Here is a 24,299-nt window from a genome sequence, read left to right as displayed (position 1 = left end):
CTTAGCATTTTTGTTTTGTGAACAGAAAGAATTAAATTTTAACAAGGCATTTAAAATACTTTAAATGTCCCTTCTTTGGACTGCAGCACCTTGTTCTAATGCTGCCTTCCTTGAGCAGGGCAGTTGGACCAGATGACCTCCTAAGTCTCTCCCAACCTCAACCGCACTGCGAAACATTCTACATTACCTTTGATGGGCTGTTACCACCCTTATGCAGAAGTGTCACTGAGGCACAGAGAAGGCTGGGTTGAGATTTGGCTTCAGACACCTAAAGTCCAAAGTGTACATGCCTGCCTGCTCACTGGGGTCAATGCTCTTTGCAGCCAGTGGAGATCGAGTACCGTGTCAGAACAGTGGGACAAATGGAGGCAAATCCCATCCTGATTTCTTGGTAAAACATCTGTAAGCCAAACCTCTTCAATTCTCAAGCAAAATGAACTGCAAATCAGCCTTGCTGTAGAATTCACTGTGGTGCTTTGGGATCTGAATAGCAGGGCCTGCTGAGTGGGGATACAGCTCACACAGTGCTCCTTTAAGGGGCTCATGGATGCACTGCTGAGCTCTCCCACATCAACAGTTACACCATGGAATCTCCTCTGTAAAGCACTGAGGGAATCTGCTTGGCGTTAAATAAATAAGAGACATCTGAAGTGTGGGACAAAGGCAAGGGGCCCAGCACTGAAAATGCTTTGGGAAGGATGTAAGGGAGGTTTTAAGGAACTTAGTATCGTTGGAAAATCAGGAACTATGAAGATGTGCAGTGATCACACAGAATCACAGAATGGCCAGGGTCGGAAGGGACCTCGAAGATCATGAATCTCCAACCCCCCTGCCACATGCAGGGCAACCAACCTCCCTATCTAATACTGGACCAGGCTGCCCAGGGCCCCATCCAACCTGGCCTTGAACACCTCCAGGGACGGGGCATCCACAACCTCTCTGGGCAGCCTGTTCCAGCACCTCACCACTCTCTCTGTAAAGAACTTCCCCCTGACATCCAACCTAAATCTTCCCTCCCTCAAACCCAATTCCCCTTGTCCTGCTGTTATCTACCCTTTCTAAGAGTTGAGTCCCCTCCTGCTTGTGATCTTACATTGCATCTAAATTGTTCTCCTCAACTTCAGGTCTAATGGAAGGGCTGTTCTGACAGTGAAAATACAAAGAACATGAAAAGCAACAACCGCAGCATTTGGTTACATAAGATACCTTATGCTTACAGGTAGCATAAAAGACTGAGGCTAGTCTTTGGATGTTGGCAGAATACAGGTCTCACTAAATTTTGTGCTGTGGTGTAGCCGAATTTGTCTCATTAACCGGGGTCTGTGGTAATGAGGAACAAGGAATGCTGCTCTAAGTCAACTTCAAATCCAGATACCACCTCTAGACTGGACAGGCGGCTTGACTGAGGCAGACTCCCCAGCAGAACAGTGGCAATGACTGTCACTGCCTGAGGTCCATGTGAGAGGCACCTGAGCTCCAAAGTCAGCACACATAATGAGGCAGGCAATGTGCCCAGCAAAGAAAGGTTCCAGTATTTGCTCTTCTTTTATTTTCTGTGCCAGCAGAGATCTCCTTCAGGTTGACTCCTTGAAAAATACGTCTCAGACTGAAACTATGCCCTTACCAGCCAGCAATCTCTCATGTTCCTCACCAACACAGAGCTCTCTCTACTGGGCATTAAATACCTCTTCAGATACGTATGTAGATAAAACCATTTTTCCTCCAGTAGGAATCCACACCAGGATGACTTGTTTGCTTTGAAACAGCTCAGGTACTGCAGTAGCTGCATGCCGTAGACTACGTGTTTTTCAGGCAAGTGACCTATTTTTGAGATGAGGTTAGGAGATATGTCCTATAAGGAATAAGACATTTGTAGTGAAGACCACAATGACTGAGAGCATTAAGAGCTGAGACATGACAGGGTATCTGCAAGAAAAAATAACTGAATTATCTGGGCAGGACACTGGCTCAGCAGGAGATGCAAGAGCATCCTGGATCCTGCAAGCTCAGCGCAGAAAACATTGTACCACAAAAAGAATCATTTTTAAAAACTACAGACTGGTTTTATACAACATTTGTCTTGCTCTACTGGACTCTATTGCTTTTTCTGCAGACTTGTAGTCATTTTAAATTATTTTTTTCAGATCTCTGAACACTATATATAGTGAATATATTTATTTCAGTTTTAATCACTAAAACACAGTAGGGTTGTGCCTGCTTCCCAGACATCTTGCTAAGGACTTAATTTTATTGGCAGCTTTCCTATATTCCTAGCCTGATAAGAATTCTGCTTTATCCCATAGTTTGTATTAGAATAGAAGTAATTCATAAAGAACTAAGTTAATATATTCATTATAGATTATTATGAATTATTCTCTCCATAAGCAGTAACCCACATGTGACAGATCATCTGGCCAAGGAACACCTCACCAGCATAACATGCTATATTCAAATACTTTTCTAAGAACAGAGAGCATGCATGGAGACCTTCTGCCAAGAAAATCATTAGTTCCCTCCCCTCTCTAAACCACAATATGCCTTTCAGATATGGATGCCAGTTTTTGAAAGGTCATCTGGAAATATCTAAAGATGTGTTCTTTGTTTAAGGCCCAGTGACCATATATAATACTTTTCATCGAAGAATTATATTGATTCACACGTGAATGGAGCAATACGTTACATAATAGGACTTGGATGTGATGCTGAGCACTAATCGATATTATCTTCATTTCAAAAGCACACTGAACATCAGAATACATGGTTATATTTTCTCTTCCATGTGATCTTGGCATCAATTTTGGTGGATCACTGAAAGTAATGCTTTCTCTTTATGTCTATGGAAAGTACAACAGAGGCAAAGAGCATAGTAACACTATTTCATGGAGCAAATTCTCAGCTACGAAACACTCCTTTTCGATGTAGTCATCACCATAAGCCAATTCTCATGGATGAGCTGATTGAGATGCTCTTTGTAGTGCGATAGCTGTGGATGGCTGTCCAGAAGGTGGCTTGTCTTTCACATCACTGTTACAACTGCTAAAACACACCAGCCACTGCCTCAACTGTGCTCTCTTCTACAGTTTGGTCTCCACATTCAGTGTTGATGAATGTCAGTGGGTGCCATTTTTTCTACATGGAGGAATTCAACAACATGTTTTTGCTTCATACATACTTCCACCACATCAGACACCATTCTGTCAGACTGCCCCTCTGCTGCCATCAGTCACACGGCAACAAAACATCACAGAATATTGGTGGAAAGGTTCAACCTCTACTGCCATACCAACAGTATCTTCCTCTGATGTTGTGGGCCAACATAATAAAGCAGGAAGCATTTCTTTTGGAGCAGCCCTCACATTTGTTTTCATACCAGATACTCCACTATTAACATGGTTTAAGATGCCAAAATCAGGCACAACTAGTGTTTGATGTAATTGATATCAGAGTAGCTCAGCTGGTCTCCAGAAGTACCCTTAAACATCCTGGGAACAGTAACTAAGTTTCAGTAATGCCTACTGGGGTGTTAGAGCACCTGCAGATAAAAACTTAATTCTTGATGCACTCCTTGAAAGAGAACACACATAGCCAGTATATTTCTGCTTTGGGCACATGCCTTTTGTCCTAACACAAACAAGAGAATGACCAAGGTTGGAAAAGACCTCCAAGATCATCCAGTCCAATCATCCACCTACCACCACCAATATTTCCCACTAAACCAGGTTCCTTAGTACCACATCTAAATGTTTCTTGAACGCCTGCAGGGTCGGTAACCCCACCTCCCTGGGCAGCCCATTACAGTGCCTGACCATTCTTTTGGAGAAGAAATTTTTCCAACCTGAATCTCCTGAAATTATCCTCCAGAGACTAAAAAAAAAAAATCATTCCGTGGTTAATGTAAACTGGGTCTAGACTGCTTTTTCCATTTCATTTTGAACACAAAAAGACATTCTCTGCTGACAATTCAACAGGCATAACCCTGACAAAGGACTACACATGCCGAGGGTCATTTCTTGCCTCAATCAAACAGGCACTGTTTTCATTCAAGGGGCTATTCTAACCAGAAAATCACATAGCTTTCATTATCCAGTGAAATGGGGGTGAGGAGTTAAGGAAACGATACAAGCATTCGAGCAGTCTGTGTACCTGGTACCCCGACCATCCAGGAAAGGGCCAACTCTCAACAGAGGGCTTCAAATCCAGCTCAGCTGTTCTGGTAGTTGCCTGGTTTTTAGCATCAACATTCAGAAGAGCCAGCTGCTGACTCTAAGTGCCTGCCAACTGCATTTAAGCAAACGCTTCATGTCTGATATATGAGACAAGCATTATATTTCTTATTGTCAAGCTTTAAACTTAGCTACTATTGTGTCCCTCAGCCTTCCCATAAAAACCTTCCCATCCAATCCTCAAGTAACAAGTTTAAATAGGTACTGCCTGAATAACAAACTCAGAAGAAACAATTAAAGTTCGTGGAGGAAAAAACAAAATAACAGCTTAGGAGTTACACTCAAAGATACTGAAAACTCAGAGCACCAGCAAAACAGTCTTTAAGCATGCATGTTTGTCAGCACTAATAAGTCGACAAAATAAATGCAAAATATCAAGCTTCTCCATTGAGAGTACGTATGAAGTTGTTTAGAATTACCTGTCCTGCAAGTATTAGCCAAAACTACACCAGAGTATGAACCTGAATACTGGATAAATCCCTGCTCTCATAAATCACTCTACATTTTGCTCTGCAAATAATGTGAAATGCAGCACAAAATAAAGTTTGTAAAAAAATTATTTTAATACTGATACACTGACGCTATTTTAACATTCCCTCAATGTGTTCACACTTCCAAATCTGTGATTTCCAACTAATAGTTTATTTTTTCGAGCAAAAACTAGATGTGTTGTAACACTTTGTTGATATAAAGTCTCCTCTGTACAGACATTTTCACACTTTCAAACAGCAGAGAAAGGTTCACACTGCTCTGCCCTTTTTGCTCACAAGAAAACTGTAGGCAATAGATAAAACACAGAGCAAGAGGCGTTCCCACTGCAGTGCGAGAGGACAGCGCTGGTCCTTTTCAGAGAGGTTTGATATCGTCTAAGCTTCCCTAACCCATTTACACTTTTCTATAAATAAAGCTGCTTATCGCTGTACTTGAGCTTCAGGAGCTTTAATTAGACCAGGAATTCCTCTAACGATTAGATAGAGGCAGTTGCAATGGATCAGTAACAGCCTTAAAAACAAAAGAGCATCTCCTTTCTCCTCTTCAACTACGTCTCACTTAGGAAAGTAAACCACTGTCAAATAAAATCATTAAAAAAATAACAGCCTCTTTTCAAAAGCATTTTTAAAGTTCGTTTACCGAACTAAGAGAAAATCAGAAAGTGTTGAATTAATAAGTAACAGTTTCAAATTGCTCTCCACTTACAGGCTGAACATCAGAGCAGCAATAAGCTTCAGAATACAGCACACACCAGGTAAAAAATGTGAAATGCCAGGTGCCCTTCAGGTGCTTTAGAAGAGGAAGCAGGCTGAAGCACCTCGAGCCCAAGCACTGCAGCATACTAGCTGAGGATTGACATCTGTAAAAACCTTATAAGTCACAGTCACAACACTGAGAAGAGTTAACCAGTTAGTACTCATGCTGGATTAACAAAGCCAAGTTTGTTTGACCTTGAAATATTGCTGTATTATTGCACTTGCCCCCAGCAGTAGCTGCTTCCAGAGGAGCTGTGAGCAGCTGTGAGATCTGCCAGGAGGAGAGGGTGCCACATTCTTATTCATTGTGTTTACTCACTAGCACAATCCAACTTTCCAGACACGAAAACTACTGCAATTTGACAGTCGCTATTTACTGCTTTGTGAACTTGACTAGGCAACCCAAACTACTTTTAAAGTGGATAAGCAAGATGTACATCTATTTTAAAAGCTGTGCCATAGTTAGCACTTACAAACCACACAGTTTTACACTAGTTGGGTCAAATTAATTTTATTATGCTCCATGATGAATTGCCACCAGTGCAACATCCTATTCACTGTACATTTCAAAAATTCACATACTAAAAATTTCAGTTTGATAAATGGAGAACTGAATGATTGAGAAGTTCTTACGGATTCCATACATACAAGTGGCTAGCTGAAATTGTCTATGCACATAGAGTGTTGAAATACAAAGCCTCATGCTAGTTGGTTAATTGCTAAGGCTATCTGGACAGTCATTTAACCAGAATATATAGAAGAGAGGCCTTCATTACAATGTTTAGCAACAATGCACCAGCATCGTGAAATGTTATCTTCTGCTCACAGTGCAAGTAGCAGAGTGCTGAAGCATGCAGTTATGACTAACTTAACTGCCACTGCAGTCTGTATGCCTGAAATTTATCATGTACATACACTATTTTAAAGTAAGTATTAGCCTGGACACCACAGAATGTGAGTGTACTTTTCGCATGAAGAGAAAGAAATGAAAAACCAAAAGCTTTCTTTGGCCAGTATCTACAAATTAAAGTTTTACTCAGTAACATAACTTCAGAGCTCCCAAAACCTGGAAGAGAAAATTGATAAATGAACTGTGACGCTTAATTACCAACTATATTACATAAATTCCAGCTCTGGGAACATAACAGCTAAACATGTCTAGTAAGTAACATGTTAGGAAATCCTCTAGGCCTCATCCGCTTAATTTAAAATGCCCTATATGCAGTTAGAACATGAAGGAGCAGTGCCAGAAGTTATATAGAAGCCATCCAAGTACTTTCCTCCTCCTACACAGGTTCTTAACTCCACTGCCATTAGCTACCTCCAGCTACGATCCAACATTCAAGCCACTAGAGCAGCAAAGCTAGTAGAAAGTGTTTCCAGCAGCAGAGGGCATTGAGAAAGCTACTGCAAGAAAATCAGACCACTTGGATTTTTTTTCCTCATGTTATATGCTTAAATTACTCTCAGAAGGAAGTTAGCATCCTCTGAATAATTTAACTACAACCTTACTTCTCCCACTACTTTTAAGCAACTTTCCTTTCTTCTCATATGACTAAATTAATTCACTAGAGACTAGGCTATCACTGGGTTAGAAATCCAAGCCATATCGTGCAGGTCCAGCCTGCCAACATCAGGTCATCACTGGGTTTCAGTCAATACAATTCTGATAACTTAAATCGAGTTTGATACCTTGACTACAGTCAAGGACCCAAGACACTATGCATTAACTATGTTCCAAATATGACCGACTTAACTAAACATTCTGTGTCAGATGTATATTTAAAAAAAAAAATTCTACCTGAAAATTACAGTAAGTACAGTAATTAATGCTGCAGATATTAAATACCCACTTAGCCAAGATTAGTATTTTATAATAGGCAGATATGCCGATACTCACTGCACTACAAAGTACAACGTATAAATGTTCAAGCTGTGAAATAAGAATTTTTTGTCCATCCACTTATTCAAATACTACTCCTGTGAGTAGGGGTCTTGATCTTCATCACAACCCTTGGTCTTAAAGCCAAGTCTGTATGAAAACAGAATATTGCCATGAAGTTTCAGTATGTCGTCAAACCATATGTTGTGAGTTAATGGCTTACCAGCTTTTTGGATGTAGGACTGGTGTTTCAGTATTTGCCATGTACCATAACACAAAGACTGCAAAGTAATCCCGCTTATGTTTGCTTTATTAGTACACCAATGCCCTACAAATTTTTAAAAGTAATTAAACATTATTGAAGCAAGCATTAAACGCAGCCCTTCAGCTTGAAAACCACATAAAAATGATTTTAAAAATAAATCAAACTGTAGCAATTGTGAGCCTTCAGTACAGCCCCCAGTAATTTACATTTCTTCATTCTGAAAAGTCAAGAACTAGGAAAAAAAAAAAGGACTGAACCGGTCTGCATCAAAGATGCCTGTATCACAACAGAAAGCCATCCTGTTTAATTCTGATGGAGAGTTCCCTAATTGAAGTATTCAGCTACTCCTGCTATTCGGCAGCAGTCAGTATTGCTACAGTTAGGGCAAGGCAATCTTCACAACTAGCTGTGCACTTCTGTGGTGATTTTGTTTTACAAAAAGTATACTGCTAAGATTTGAACTGCAATGTTGTGATGTATCTGAAACCATGCAATAGTATTAAAACAGCCTCAACATTCAAGTAGCATTGCATTTGAAATGAAGGGGCTAAATAAACTAAGAGCTGCATCACTTAAAGAACATAGTGCTATACTAGGTTTTAATAAGAAAATTTAGATACAGAAAAAGTAGGGTATGAAAATAGTGTTTTCCTTCTTGCATTATAACTAAATTACATTAAGGTTTTTGTCAGTCTCACATGTTACATTTAAACTCCCTTACTGATGGAATGGAAAGTATTCACATGTACATGATCATTCAGGTGTAAACTTGCACACATTAACAGGGAGTAGCTTTGTAGAGGATTATGACAAACCTTTACAGATTAAATGAGGTATTGCACAGATTAATAAAAAAGCAAAAGGCAACAAAAATATACAGCAAATTGGTAGAACATTTACATAATAATTTTACAGAATCCATAGACAGAAAGTAGTGTTTAGTATATCATTCACCTTAAAAAATATATATATAATATAATATATGATCAATCATCCCATTCGTCATCATCTTCAAAGTCTTCTTCATCATCTTCATCCTCATCTTCATCTAAAAAACAGGAAAAACAAGATGCTTGCATGCATCAAATTCTCATCACAGAAGTGCTATTGATTGTTCCCAGAGCCTTCTGACAAAAGAACAAGCAGTTTGAGGAGGTCAGGACAAGACATTTGATAATATAATATTTTAAGGTTGCTAGACGTGGCATTCAGTTTAGACTGATAATGGATGAAAGTTAAATCTTTATCCTTTCTATAGGAAAAAAATATTGTTTTCGGATACAAGAGGAAATAGTCAAATTCTCACTGCATACTCTACTACTTCTTTTTAGAGAACGCGAGAGCCAGCCAGCTTGTTCCAGATTGAATTTTAAATTTAAGACAGATTAATTTCTAGAACCTAAGAACCACTATCTCAGGGTTATTCTGTAACAGGATATCATCTGTTTACTATAGAAGCAGATAAAAATATTTTTGTGAGCTTCGGACTGTTGTGGTTACTGGAATATTCTAAATTGTGTAATGCACAACTTCAATGTCAGACTTGTTAGCTTTATTCAGCCTTCCAATCATAGTTTTTGCACGCTGCAAATTTTTAATGATATAAACAAGTGATGCCTTTGCAAGAGCATTTTCCCTTCCAGGAAATGCTGTATGTAGCATTTCCAGGATTTAATTAGCATGAAGAACCAATGTAGATTACAACACTGGGCACCAAACCACTAAACTACATTTAATGGTCAAATGGTACACAGACAGCAAGGGTAGATCTGGTACTAACGCCAGCTCTAAAGAAAAACATGTAGCAAAGTCCAAAGGGAAGAGATGCACCTCAATGGTAGTTGCACTGCAGCTACTGAACTGCATTTATTACAAACTGGTATTACAAGGAGAAGTGCAAATCATCTTCCAGCCTTACGTTTTCCAAGCACTAAAGATTGAAAAAGTGATTCAGTACTCGGATGGGACTGGTCAAGAGTCATGAGTTATCTGCTTGTTACCCAGCAGGTGGCATCCAAAGCACACAGGAAGCCACAGTTTTAAGCGTGTAGGTTTCTGCAACGGCCCTGGGTTCTACAAACACATCGTGAGAAACCTTTTCAAAACATTTTGGGAAAGTATTTTAGATAACTCCAAAAAAACTCAGCTGTAAGAAATTTTTTATATAGGACCCTAACTTTGATTAGTGGTTTTAAATTCAATATAGCTGCAAGCTACTATACACCAGTAATTGAAAGTAGCACAAAGCACTCACTCAAATCATCAGCAGTGGTCTGCCTAGAGCATTCTGTATTTAATTGCATGCTGGAAATCCATGCCTTTTCCCCAAATTTTGTCTTCACTAGAGATGTTAACACTTGAAAAACTGATGCCCAGAGGTGAGAAGAATTCCATCAGGCTTACCTGAAGAATGAATGGCTTTGCTCCTTTTCTGCATAACTTCCATTAATGCACCCACAATTCCTGAGGTGGGTGCAGGTGTAGGTGGTGCACTCTCCTGGCCATCAGATACCTTGGAAGAAGAGACTCGTTAGATTGTTACTATTAGCAAAACAGAATCTGTGTGCTTCTCAAAAAACCTTATAAAATCAATGAGTTCACTGTCAGCCACAAAGAAGACTGAAACTACAACTTCTTTTATGAGTTAAAAGTGTACCTCGAAATATGAAGTTTAATTATATTCTTTTACCATACTATAAGTTTAGTTAGTCTATATTGAAGTATTACAAAAACAACATCTAGTGTTGCCTTCCAGTACTGTTACTGCCTAACTGATCCCCTGCAGATGTTTAGAAGATTTGACTGAAGTATTCATGACATCAGCAATCTTTGATAGTTCTTGCAAAAGTTCTTCACAGCCATGGCACTGTGGAATCAAACATTACTGGATGCCTAAAGCTTTACTGAAAAGTGAGAAATTTCTAAACAAGAATAATGTCGTGCATCAGTACTCATTCATAGTAAATTAACCTTCTAATCATTTATACAGTAGTACTGTTTAAAGCATCATTTCAAAAACGGCCAGAAGTCATTATTCATATTGCAATACTGCAGCCATCTGCAAGTCCCAGGGGGACTTAAACGAGAAACATTTACTTACAGATTTGAGCTGTATCCCCTGTCTTATCTGGTCTAACAATGCATCTCTTCCTGAGCAAGACACCGGTCGACTGTTCTGTTCTACTTTCTTTAACTGGGCTCCTTCTCTGATTTGATCTAGGAGCGCCGCTTTGTTTCCTGCAGGAACTGGAAGCTGGTGATCGACCTCTGAAGGAAGGCCTGGCGGTGGAGGAGGACCAGGAGGCGGCGGAGGAGGAGGTGGTGGTGGGGGAGCAGATGAGCCACTGACCGGTGGTGGCGGTGGCGGAGGAGGACCGGATGGCGCAGAGGATGAATGCACCGGTGGTGGAGGAGGATACATCCTGTTGGGGGAGGCGGGGGCACGGCGGCACCTGGTCTAGATGGAGGCGGGGGTGGAGGTGCTGCTGTTGGGGCTCTTGAGGGAGGCGGAGGTGGTGCCCCTCGGCCTCTAGCAGGGGGAGGAGGAGGGCCCGAGCTGTGGGGAGGTGGTGGTGGAGGCGGAGGGGGTCCTCCTCTGCACGGTGGTGGTGGTGGTGGAGCTGAAACAGAAGATAATTTAACAATCACGTTACTTAATACTCTCAAGTCTTTCAGAGACTGGCAAAAGAAGGAAAAAAGGGTTTGACTTGGTTTTTTGCAAGGATCTCTGTGCATGTACAAGTTTTACCAACCCTGGAATAAGCGGAAGATCACTGAATATAAGCTGTGCTTATATGAATCCAAATTAAGTTGAATACAGCTCGCCTCTGTCATTTATTTTGCAAACTCTTGTAAAAGCAGTAACACTGCAGGGAGCAAGTGCAGTACAGAAAAAGATTGAAGTCACTATACTATCCAGGTCATTCATTTTAGTTTGGTACTATGTTAGTAATTTCCTTCATGGAACAAGTGCACTTGAAAGTCAAGGTTTCAATTCCCCACTAAAGGATGTAGAAAAAAATTCAAAACAATACTCTAAGATAATGTTGAGGACAGAAGGCAAGGGGAATGGATTTTAGAAAACACACTTAAAATCAATACAGCATTTCCACTCTACGAAGAATTCATTATTTGATTAGGGAATAAGATGTAAAGTTTTTGCTACTGGAAGATGAAGCTCTAAAAAATATGAATGCATTACAATTAGGAATAGGTGGGACACAAAGATGAACATACTGCATTACTGTGTTTAACAGCATGCCTTCATATCCTTAAACACCATGTGGCAGCCTCTACAAAGACAAACAATGAGGTAGTACTGTTGATACAGCATTTCAAGTTCAAGGTGACAGGTCAGGGCAAAACTTCAATCTAATGAAGCAGTTTCCTCTTGCAGGCAACAGGATAGAGGAGCCATTGCAAAGCTCTCCATTGACTGCTTCACCATAACAAAGGTACCTTTACGGCTACTGAGAGTTATCCTCTTTTCTGCCACCATCTACAGATTGGCAAATCAGCCTATTTTTAAGAGCAAAGTAACTAAATGATCTAATACTCATTTAGAAGTATTATCCTAATAATATGAGTTTCTCCTGCTTTGTAACAATGAAGTAATGAAACGTGATGGCTGTAAAAACAGTTTTTTACATTTTAAAGTATAAAACTATCATCTGGGAATGATCTTTCTTATAGTTCTCTAACTGTATGAGAATTCTGGGTATATGGACAAACTGACCTTGAAAAAACTGGCAACCGCTGGCAAATATATTTTTGCTGAATCTTTATTTGCCAATAGCAGAAACTCTGAGCCCATCCTTCAGATAGGCTTGAAAAATGAGCGAATGATATGAAATCCTTCCACTCCTCCCCAAAAGTTCAAAACCTCTGTAAATAAACTCTTAATCCCTTTAATTCAAAATTAGTTTCAACATCTTTGTGGAAAGGACTTTAGAAAGTAACAACTACAGGGCTACTTCAACATATTGTATCATTTGGCCTTGAAATGTACTTCGATAATGGCATTTTAAATAACAGCTTTATTTCCCTTTCCGTCAAGTCATTACCACAATACCATTGTGGTAATGTAAGTTGTGGTTGCTGCTCATTACCACTGAGTCATATGACAGCACCTGGATTATTAAGAAAGTTCTCATTTGATTTTATATGCCTGATAGCAAAAAGGGTGTTATCCTTAAGATGATGCTTCTTTACTTCTTCTGTCCTGTTGCATGCTCAGAGAACAGAACAGGCTGCCCGCACTGTAGTACAGAGGGCAAAGGCCAAAAAAGGGGATTTTGAAGGAGTACAAGGCACTGGTACCTTAGTGCTCATCCCTCTTTCTCTGCTCATCTCACAGACTTATCCACTCTAAATTCACACATTACGTCCCAAATTCCACAAACTTCTCTATGCTTCCCATCCCCTAAAAAAAGAAACAGCAAGGAGAAAATCTCCTCTCGAATTTCATGTATTTTACAAGAGAAATACTGCCAACATTCTTGATTTAAAAACAAAATAAACAAAAAAGACACTGCCTTCCTCTTTTTTGTTACCCTGACTGTAGCTTCCTTTCTGGCCATCGGAGGGCAATATTTTCAAACGCAACTTACTTTGCAAGCACTACAGAGAGCTTTTCTGCAACTCACACACGATGCACAACACAGCCATGCTTCAGTCTGTGGTGCCTGCAGATTTTGAATTCACAGCTCAAGTTTTCCTGTGGCAAAATATCTCACTTACATCATATCTAAAGCAATATGCCACCTCCCAGTCCTGGAAACACAGTTCAGGAAGTTTAGCTTTGTTTTCTGAAGGCTTGCCTGGACTCAACTGAAGTGAAGAGGGAGGAGTAGCAAGGAGAGAGCACCATGACCTCATCCTCTCTCCCTTCCCCCCAAACAGATGAGAGAAGCAAAACAGAACAACTTAGTTTTTATAAATGCTACATGGCTGTTAACACGGAAGTCTGGAAAATCTTCTGCTGACAGTACTGCCCCCAAAAAACCCCAAACCAAACAATCAATATCAGAACTAGAGAAAGTAAGTTCTATCTTAGCAGAATGAAGTGTGGGCAACTCTCTGCACAGCATCCTAGTGGTGTGAGCAGTTAAGCACAGAAATTCTTGCAGTAAAACAGGAAAATGTGTTTCAGTTGAGAAAAAAACACTTCAAACGTCAGTCAAGTCTACACGTTACGTCACTGGATACAACCACTGAAATATTTTTATCTACCTCTATCAAAAAGCACAGAGGCAGATTATTATCATGCATGTTAAAGATAAGACAGCATTTCTTTCAATTGTATACATGCAAGTGGACGTAACTTGAATAGACACAGCAAAAATGGCACTTTAAAAGTATTTCAAGCTAGTTACAAGATTCCAAGCCGAGTCTTCTCAATTGAATCTCAAGATCAGCAGTTTGGGATCAAGAACTGTACACATTTTAATAGAATTAATTTAATAGAGTTAAGATTGTATAAAGAAATTGAAGATTTGTTGCTGAAAAAAATTATAATTGAATTTTGCTTGCAATTTATGTACAACATTTGATCATAATTCATAGCACTGCAGTCAAACAGATGTGGATTAAGGTTTCTTGTCCAGGAAAGAAATCACACAGCAGCATGAGTACTTCAAAGCATATACTCAGATGCCAGCTCAAGTACATACCACTCCAACGTGGGGGCCCTAGAAATAAATGTAACAAAGTCACTGTACCCTGAACTTTTAACTACTCCGCCACTCAAACTATTTATCCAGACTGCTATCATTTCAATGGCATTATTATTCCATTTTCTGTTTTTCCTGAGAAGTGTTGTAGGCAAATATTTAAAACTTTTATACTGACAGCCTAATATTCAGATTAACTTGCTATACTGTAGTAGATAATGCATCAGCTGAGATCACATACAAAGACTAGGAAAGAAAAAGCTTATTTCAGAATTTCCTTGCATCAGAAAGTTAAATCAGATCTTCCTGATCAAAAACTTACACTTTTTACCCTAAATAACAAGTCTCTAGCTTTTGTGGTGCTGGCAGGGCAGACATGCTTGGCACCACACACACCTCTCACGTACTTCCACTATAACTGACAACAGGAATATAGCTTCTAAAGTTTAAATTGATGGAGATGAAAATTATAAACAAACAAGCAAATTTGCAGTTTTGCAGTGAAAACCCTGTATGAAATACGTATGCAGTCACCTGTTACAAGCCATTATTTAACTGACATAGATACATTCGTACCCTTAAGGAGAAAGTACTCTCATGGGTCACACATGGACATTTTTACATGGAGCATGGCATAAAGAAACATGAAACCCAATACATCCGAGGCAATACGAAGTTCAAAGAATAAAAAAATAATCAAGTTTCTCATCAACAGCTTCTATTTCAGTCCCGAGGGTAAAAAACACCATACAAAGTTTTGTATGGAAATAAAAGAAAGCCTACCTTGTCTGCGCAGTTCATTTTTAACTGCCTCCACACCTCCTGTTTTTTCAATGAAATCATATATGGCCTTGGAAGTTTCTTTGTCTTTCAGTTGAGCCTCTGAAATTCCACATAGATCAAACAAGTTTTTCAGTTCTGGGTCCAAGTTGTTCACCTGCAAGTCAGATACATTTAGGAGCTTGACAGAGAAGTTTCTAAAGTATCCTTTGTAGTGAGGAAAAAAACCTATAATGTTATTGCGTTCTTTGCATCTCTTGTAGTTTCCATGGAAATAAATAAAAGGCATTATTTTGGAGTGACTTATTATAGAATCATACAATTTGTAATTATTTTGATGTGCAGTTAACTTATTTGATGCCTAATCCACAATTTGCATTACAAAGCCTCTACAGCCTTCCATCATTCAGTAGCTTGAACAACATACTAACATTACTTACATCAAAACCTGTGTTTGGATCCCAACCAACATGTCCAATGTGTCTGAAAAAAAAAAAAAAAAAAAAAGGAGAAAAGTCCACTTAATCAGAGTAAAAAGGACCTTGTTATCTAAGATAAACAGGACACTCAATTAACTGCATTATTACTAGTTTCTGCCTTCAGTCTATTAAGACACTAAAGTATTTTTAACTCTTTAGCACCGTATTTGAGAAGAGAATAAAGCTTCCTTTATTTTATTTTATTCTCCACTTTTATCAAGTGGAAAACCAGATTCCTCTGCTAGTTTATAGTCTGTGGCAGAATATTAGAGGTCTGGAGCATTTCCCTTTTGAGGAAAGGCTGAGAGATCTGGGCCTGCTCAATCTGGAGAGAAGAAAAAGAGATGTCATTCACTGCTTGTAAATACCTAAAGAGTGGATATCAATCTATATTAACATTAAGCATAAGCATAATTTCATTCTTTTGCTTGTTTCTCAAAAACTAGATGTCCACATCTGACTAGCAGAAGCAATTCAATCATTTTATCTACTGGCTGCAACTTCATCCTGCCCAGGGCAGTAGTGAATGTTGGTCTTCACCAGTATCACAGCTCAAGTTGCATACAACTCATTCTAATAGTTTATTCAATGAACACCACCAAGAGTTGATTTGTACATATCTACAAAAAAGCAGCAATTGCAAGTATTTAACATAGCATGATGGCACTTTGGTGCATGCTACCCAAAACTGAGCTAGATTTAACATGGAACGAAAGAGACTTCCCAGCTTCTTTTTCAAAAGTTTACCACATAAAATTTGAAATTACACTTAATGTTATCCTGTAGACAAATACTGACATAAAATAGAATTTATCTTTTGTTTGAACTTCATTAAATATTTTATCATCTTATTCTCAGCTTTTCTATGACTATTTCATGAGTGCACATGAAGTGCTCCACCATTGTCAGAACCCAACAAACATAAACAAAAGCATCAAATTCTGTTTGTCTTCACTTCTGCACAGCCTTCCACAAATTCTCATCAGAGCTAAGTGAAACTAATACAAATCATTAACTACAATCCGTCTGCATATGCTGAAGTCTGCATCAGTACAGCTACTACAGTGACCAGCTACCAATCACTGTTCACATTTCCTTATGTCTCACTCTTTCTCATTCTTCATTTTTCAGTATTAAGTGACATTAGCAGACACAGGACTTCAATATTCATATCAAAAAAAATATGGTCGAAGTCTGAATTGTTTAAGCACAGTCTGAACAGGGATGCATTTTAGCTTCTCTCCTTTTGCTTCTGTCCACTGTGTAACAGGAGTCTCTTGATACACTGCAAAAACATCACTGTAACTGTTAACACTGGCATTACTTATATGGAATTTTATCCGGGGAAAACATGTCAGTGGAAGCAATGCAAGATAATGGCTTGAAAAAACAAGATGTTCATTTGGCATATAAACCTCACACTGGTTTTCCGACACTTCATCGAGGCTGGCACTCCTGGACTAACTCAAGCTTTTCAAATTGCTGTTGCTTCAGCACAGCAAACAAATGCACAAAATAACTGCACTTATTTTAAAAGGCAGAAGCTTAAATTATAATTTAAGAAGAACAACAGTCAACTCAGTAAACTGACCAAAACAAACTTTCAAAATGAAGCTTAAAACAACAGATAACTATTCTAGAAGAACAAAGATATCTATGAAATACTAGAAAAAACAACCTGTTCCTAAAAAAGCATATACACACAGCATACTTTCATCACCAGACATGGGGTGTGAGCTCACATACCCGAGCTTACAAAGTCAGGTATCACACAGCTATGCCATTTCTGCAGTTATGGAAAGTAAGGACCTATGCATGTATTTTTTTTATTTTTATTTTTTTTACACAGAACAGCTACGAGTGCACAGCCATAGGAATAATGAGTTTAAGAGTCAACTGTTGAAGTTGAAAGAAATAGGAATCTACTCTGAGCTGACCACTTAAGCAAGCCATCTTAATACAGCTTAATAAAATTACTTTAAGACAGTAAGTTACTTTTTATTGCAGATAAACTCCCATGTGTTTAAGTTAACTTGCTTTTAAATCCCACAGAATGCCAGTTAGCATTCACTTGAGTTCAGGTTACACGTAAGCACGTGTAAGTGTAAGTCACACATGTAAGTCCTGCGTATTCGCATGCATAACTGACAAAACCCCCAAAATAAGTCCTTACTGGAAGTTAGATGGTGTTCCAATATCTGCCTTTGTCAATCTTCTCTTTTTAGTTTTTCCTTTCTTCTTTTCTTTGGTATATGAAATATTGTTAACTTGTGGAGTGTAAAATCTGTTAGTTGTAATTTCTGGGTTTTTGATATCAACAGTTGCCATTGGTAGATTTGGACCTGTGAAGACAAAGAACAGGACTTTTACTACTGGTTCCATAAAACTATATTTAACTTCTAATTAAGAACACATTTTTATGCATACATATAGCTAAATGCTCATACTGCACCCACAACTGTATGTGTTACATGCATCTGACTGGGTCCTGGATGTCAGAATCATGATGAACAATGCCATTTGCTGAAGAAAAAAAGCATGTTCCTAGAGCAGAGCAATGGCAGGAAAATGTCTTAAGCTAGAACTTAATTTCTGCAAAATTGGCAAATAAATTAATTCTAAATTAAAGGGTTTTCACACACATTCACAGAACACTTGAAATGAGGGATTAAGTTACAGCCATTCACTGTGCCAACATAACTACCATCGTCCTAGACAAGATTTGAAAAAGTGTATGCCACAAACAGCAATACTCAGTGTGCAATTACCTGGAAACACAGTACATGTTTTTGTTTTTTTTTTTTTTTAACAGAGAAGGAACCTTTGCTTATTAAGCATCAGGTGGGAATATTGTCATCTTCAAAGGTATGGCAGTATTGACAGAGCTTACAGGATTTCTTATTCTTTGATGGGTTTGAAAAATAATCAAAGTCTCAGATGAAAAACAAAGCTCATGACAGCGAAAGCAACACCAGAAACAAAGTAAACAAACACTCAGATGGCCAATTTTAACATTCCAGAATTGTGTTACTTTTGGAATAGTAGCGTATAAACATCCCTAGGGCATTTTCCACACAGGTTTTTTTTTTTTTTACAGAAGGTAACTTTTCTTAATAAGTGACAGTGGTATTTAAACACGATGAGGCAATTTATTCCTTTCTCATGTATGTGTGTATGTGCATATATGTGTATATTCAAAGAAACCTACTAAAAGAATAAATCTCATTCTCCCATAAATGAAATCAAGCAAGTCTACTTAAGAGCAGTTTGGCCAGGGCTAGTTTGAAAAGCATACTCTAACTTAGTATGGTTAGCCAATCAATGAGAACACGATTCACACATCCAGCTTTACTGGGCACGTGATAAAAAACACCCCTTAGAGTTAAAACAATCAGAACCTTATTTTGGTATTATTTATTTCTAAGTGTGTTTTGTACGGATTACTCAGTTATCCTAGGCATTCCAGAAAGACCAATAAGCTGTTTTCACAGCCTGAAAAGAGAAGCAGACAATATGACAGATAAATTATCTGCCATTTGCAACGTAACACTTCAAGGGGAAGCATCTAGTAATGGCCAGACTATGGAACACAAACAAGATACTGGGATAGACAAAACTCATTTTAAAGCATATGACAACTCCTACATTCCTCTGGCAGTCTTGGAGGACAAGTTTGTGAAATTGCATGTGAAATGCAGAACAAAATTTCTCAAGTCTTCTCTGTTATGCAGAAATGCTTTGAGAGAGCTCTGATCTAACAGCTGTCCTGTGACAGAATGCAAAACTACTAACTGACCACTCACACCTATGCACCACTTTGTTGAAAAAGTTACACTTAAAGTTTGCACTAACTTAATCAACTGCGAAATATTATCAAGCCAAAACTTCACATTAGGTTAAGTAAACCCGCAAGATAACTGCAAAATTAGGGTTTAAATTTCATTTAAATTCAAAAAGAAAAAAAATACTGTAGGAGTTCATATTCACTTTATTTACCAATATCAAACCTTCTCCTTAAGACAACGATATTTATAGTTTTTCAAAGGCTATACTGACATTCAAGAAGAAATACATACCCTTGCACTGAAAACTGCTTGCAATTTTTTTTATATCCTTCTCAACTCAGTCCTTGTTTAGCCCTTGAAAATATACCTTTATCCATGTAAAACTCAAAACTAAATGGAACTGGTTCTGAATGGAACTGGTTCTAACAAGTGCAAAGCAGCATCCATTTGCAAAATGAAATTTTATTCAGCTGAGCTCAAATTAAGGACTGATACCTAACTCTCTGATATTAACATTCACACCAGAGATCATAGTAAATTCCTCTAGATGAAAGTTATTCTTACCATCAGGCTTAGACCTTAGATTCCCACGAGGGATAAAAGAACTCTGGAAAGAACTGTCTTCTTCTAGAACTGCCATATTTATATCCAACAAAATTTTTCCCATCAAAACACATGCACTTTCCCCGTCAGGTGTAGATAGCTCAATAAGTGAAGATGAGAGAGGCATATAGAGCTCATCATTAGGAAGTACTTGACAGTACAGTGGCCTCAGGCATCCAATGACATCAGCATCTGTGACATCTTCAGAAGGGGCTCCCGAAAACGTGGTACAGAACATTTTGAAATAGAATTTCTAAGAAATTCTTCTGATTTCAGAACCTCCCTGGACATCCGTCTCAGACTACAGACAGCTCTACAATAAATGCAAACTACTCAACAGCTGAAACAAAATTTTTCCACACGGTTCTTAAAGATCCTCTCAAAACCTGATCTCTGACAAATGCTTATTTCATCCAGAACTTCACTGCGAGGTCGGTTCAACCACAATAAGTCCTCTTTATTTGCATGAAGAGACCTAGCTATAACAAATGAGTAGAACATAAATCCCAGGAAATTACAGACTAATACATTTTACGTAACTCTTAATGCCAATTTGATTTTAATCCTGCAATTCTAAAAAAAAAAAAAAAAAAAAAAGTCTTAAATCTGTACCATTGAGAACATCATACAAAAAATAAGAGTGCTTTTTCTGGGCAACTCTCCATTTCTTTCAGCATATACAGAAAATCCAGGCAAAAAAGCACCGTGAGAATAAAATTTTCCACAGCACTTCAAAGCATGGATTATAGGAGTACACAAATGTGACTGTTTTTTTTGTTCAGTTTTAACTGCTATACTCATACTGATATACAGAACAAAAGCAGACTCTTCAATTTTTTTTTTTTCCCCTAGTAGAATTTCATTGCATATGGAGAATAAAAGAAAAAACATCTGACCTTATAACAGTTGGGCTTTTTTTCCCCCCCTCCAGTTACACGTGGATAGTACATATCTCTGTAACCTGGTCCAAATGCTGAAATGAGCTGTCTGTAGGCCAGAACCAACTGAGGCTATGACCTGTGCCCCCAGCATGTCTCACCTGAGACTACAGAGGCCATGAGCACCAAGTGAAGTGCCAGCACAGAAGCCTGGCATTAGAGCACTTCATAGCATCAGAAAAGGAAGGTAGGCAGATCATAAAAGGGTAGAGAATGCCCCAGCAAGAACACTCTACTAAAACACAGAGAGCTTTGAGTAGTGATTACAAACCTGAAACACCAAGCAAACTTGTGAATATTCTGTGTCTTTCAAAAAATATTCAGGATAAACGGGGAAAATCAATGAATGCAAGTTGAGTAGTGAATTTTTTTATTCAAGAACATTTTGCTGCCAAAATGTTGTTTGTCTGACTGGATGAATTACTGAGAATGTTTTAGGCATGGAATTTTTACAAGTTTAGTTTCCTTTATTCCAATCACTACCAGAAAACTAAGCAAATAAACTGCTTGCATTACTGATGGTCAGCTTTTAGAATAGAGACTCCAAGGCTAAATTTGCTGTGGTATGTGGCACTATATCATCACCATCACTGTTTTTCTTCCTTAATGCTGCTATCAGGAAAGAACTTTTTTAAGTGAGAGAAAACAGATGTTGCTCAAGACAGTGAACAATTAAAACATTCCCATACCTCAGAGTAGCTATTACATAATCACAGGTTGGTATTAGTACGATTGTTTCAAAACCAAGCAAGCCAGTCTTTGTTGAATGAAGGGACACACAAAAAAAATGCCTGGACTAAACTGATTACTGACTGAACTTCCTCAAAATGTAATATGTATGAAAAAGGCATGTTCATTTTTTGAGAGGTATTCTGCATGAGGGATATATAGAGCACATCTGTATTTCCCATAATTCAGGATTAGTTCAGGATTATCTATTTCGGCGACTGACTGAGATGTTTGGATGTCTCGGTTAGAACAAACCCAAGACTAGAATCACAGAATCACAGAAAATCCCAAGTTGGAAGAGACACATAAGATCATTGATTCACCTCCTGGCTCCACACAGGACCACCCAAAAAGCAGGTCTCCTCAGGCAGTACAGGGTTCTGGGTCCCTACATGATTAGTTGGTGATATCCCTGCTCAAACAGCAATCTATCAGGCATTGGTTGAAATACCATGAGAGAAATCTCTTTTTAGTTTCAGGCTGGAAGCATAATTAGATCAAAGATTCCAATATTCATTGATGAGCATCTCTCGCTTGTTCTTAAGAAAAGATGGTAAAATTTTGGAATCACACCAATACATTCTTTTTACTTCTGTAAATTTCACCAGGATGTCCTGAGAAATCTGTTTCTTCATGTCAGTGAAATGCAAGGCAAATACATTCAAATATTCTCTCATGGAAAAAAGATCAACATTTACAAGCGTACGACATATTACCAGAAGGCTATGTTATAAGGTCAGTCAGAATCAGTAGTTAAAATTTTATAGATATTTTATGAAAACTGTCATGACCATGACTACCTTTAGAAAAAACAGCCTAACTTTTAATTTCAGCTAAATTTTGTATAGTTACCCTTTACAGGTATATTTTGAAGACCAAGCAGCAAATGAAAGGTACAAAGCCTTCTTCACAGCTTCAGCTGAAAGGCCTCTGTCCTATTCACAGAAAATCATAACCTTCTCCAAAAACATTCTTTACAAACGCCAGCTAAAAAGCCACAAATCTTCCAACTACAACTAAACAAACACCAAAGAACAGAAACAAAACAAATATAGTAACCTCCAGAATATGAGTTTACTGCTTCTGCTACCACATGACTATCCTGAACAAGTCCAAAACAAAACTACATACAAACCATAATTGACAGTAGCAGGAAAAATTAAAATGCAGTGGTTCATGCAAAAAACTTACCATTGGGTGGGTCTCTTCTTTTTTCTGTTGAAAAAGAAAAAGAGTTATTATTCATAGACATCACAACACAAATACATTCTAGACTTTGCTTTCCCTTGACACTTTCAGTGATCCTGAACCTATAAACATATAGGATTTAACCTATCAACATCTTTAAAGCCTACCTGTTGAACACTTGAAAAAACATGTTAAGATTTAGAGACCCCTAAAAACCCATTTTAGATCATGTGCCTTGATGTGAAGTAGGAAATAGTTTGTTTCATATACTTTGACTCCAAACTAAGGTGAAGTATTCAAAAAGAAGCTGTTTTGGTACAAGCCAGCAAAGAAAGATTTTTGTTTATTTTTTTAAAAGTGTTATGCTTTATGATTTTACTTTATTTGCTTTATGTGGAAATACAATGAACATTTTGATACACAAAAGCATATGTACTTCATAATTATTTTTGTTAGTGTGAAGACATTAGGACACAGAGGAGCAAAACACTTCGCCTGTTACTGAAAAGTAACAACATGGAACAGAACTCAAATATCCTTACACTGATATTTTATTCACAAAGCCACACCATTTCAAAGACCATGAAGAATTTGGCTTGACAATTTAAGATGTATCTGTAGGCATTTCATACCTCAGCGCACTCAGCCTGTAACAGTAAATTCTTCTTTGAAGGAGCCTTCCCTCACTTAATATTCATTTCTATCCACTTCAAACAGGACTTACTAATCCTGCAATCTTTCTTCAAAGCACAGTCTAGAGCAAAAACTAGTACACAGCTGAACAAAACCCAGCCCACAGCTGCACATACACTATTTGTGTACCTACACAGATATTCAGAAGACTTTTGACAGTTTATCACCTCGTCTCATCAAAAAACACAGCTCTATACAGAAGACACTACATTCCTTTCAGGTCTTGAATCTAGTAGAGCCTCCCCTAAGAGCTTAAAATGAATTTGTAACAGATTCCTCTTCACAAGTTTCAGAAAAACTGCTAACCCATAGTGTTTTCCAGACACATTCTCTTCTTTGAATATTCAAGCTAAGAAACCACTTTTGTTGGAATTCGAAAAAGCCTGCTCAGCTTCTGGAGCCCAATCACAGTCCTATCCAAGAAGTACCAACAGCAGAAAAGGAAAGCACAGGATTGATGGCAAGTCATTTAGTAAAGAACGGGAAACTGGCAAAAGCAGTAGGCATTCGTAGGAAATGTTGAGTGGCTTAGCGCCAAGTCATGGTAATTATTATAGTTTTCATGAGGAGAAAGAGCTCAAGAGATAAAACACTGGAGAACAAAACAAGACATTTTAAACACTTCCTGCAATTTTTGCTGGGTACAGATAAGAATAATCCGTGGCCAAAGGACACTAGATTTGTTTTTCTGCAGTTTCCACTGCAGACTAGAAAATAACAGCTCCTCTTCCAAAATGCTGATAACCTGTCAAGAGGTCTGACCGAAGATGGAGATATCTACTGATCAACTTCACCAGCTGCCCATGTCTAAGAAAA

General features: G+C 38.3%; 1 protein-coding gene across 1 annotated transcript in view; it reads right to left on the bottom strand.

Annotated features, from left to right (window-relative positions):
• Positions 1–5,965: 5,965 nt before the first annotated feature.
• WASL (WASP like actin nucleation promoting factor) overlaps positions 5,966–24,299 on the bottom strand; it is a 50,703-nt gene continuing 32,369 nt past the window's right edge. Inside the window, 9 exon segments of the mRNA XM_085218438.1 lie at positions 5,966–8,665; positions 10,021–10,129; positions 10,718–11,043; positions 11,046–11,237; positions 14,289–14,306; positions 15,072–15,225; positions 15,509–15,551; positions 17,721–17,889; positions 22,794–22,817. Coding sequence (XP_085074564.1) covers positions 8,604–8,665; positions 10,021–10,129; positions 10,718–11,043; positions 11,046–11,237; positions 14,289–14,306; positions 15,072–15,225; positions 15,509–15,551; positions 17,721–17,889; positions 22,794–22,817 — 1,097 coding nt within the window. The 3' untranslated portion in view covers positions 5,966–8,603.

Source organism: Meleagris gallopavo, chromosome 1, assembly GCF_905368555.1.
Source record: "Meleagris gallopavo chromosome 1, MGAL_WU_HG_1.1, whole genome shotgun sequence".
Lineage (NCBI taxonomy): Eukaryota > Metazoa > Chordata > Aves > Galliformes > Phasianidae > Meleagris > Meleagris gallopavo.
This window is presented reverse-complemented; position numbering and strand designations above follow the sequence as displayed.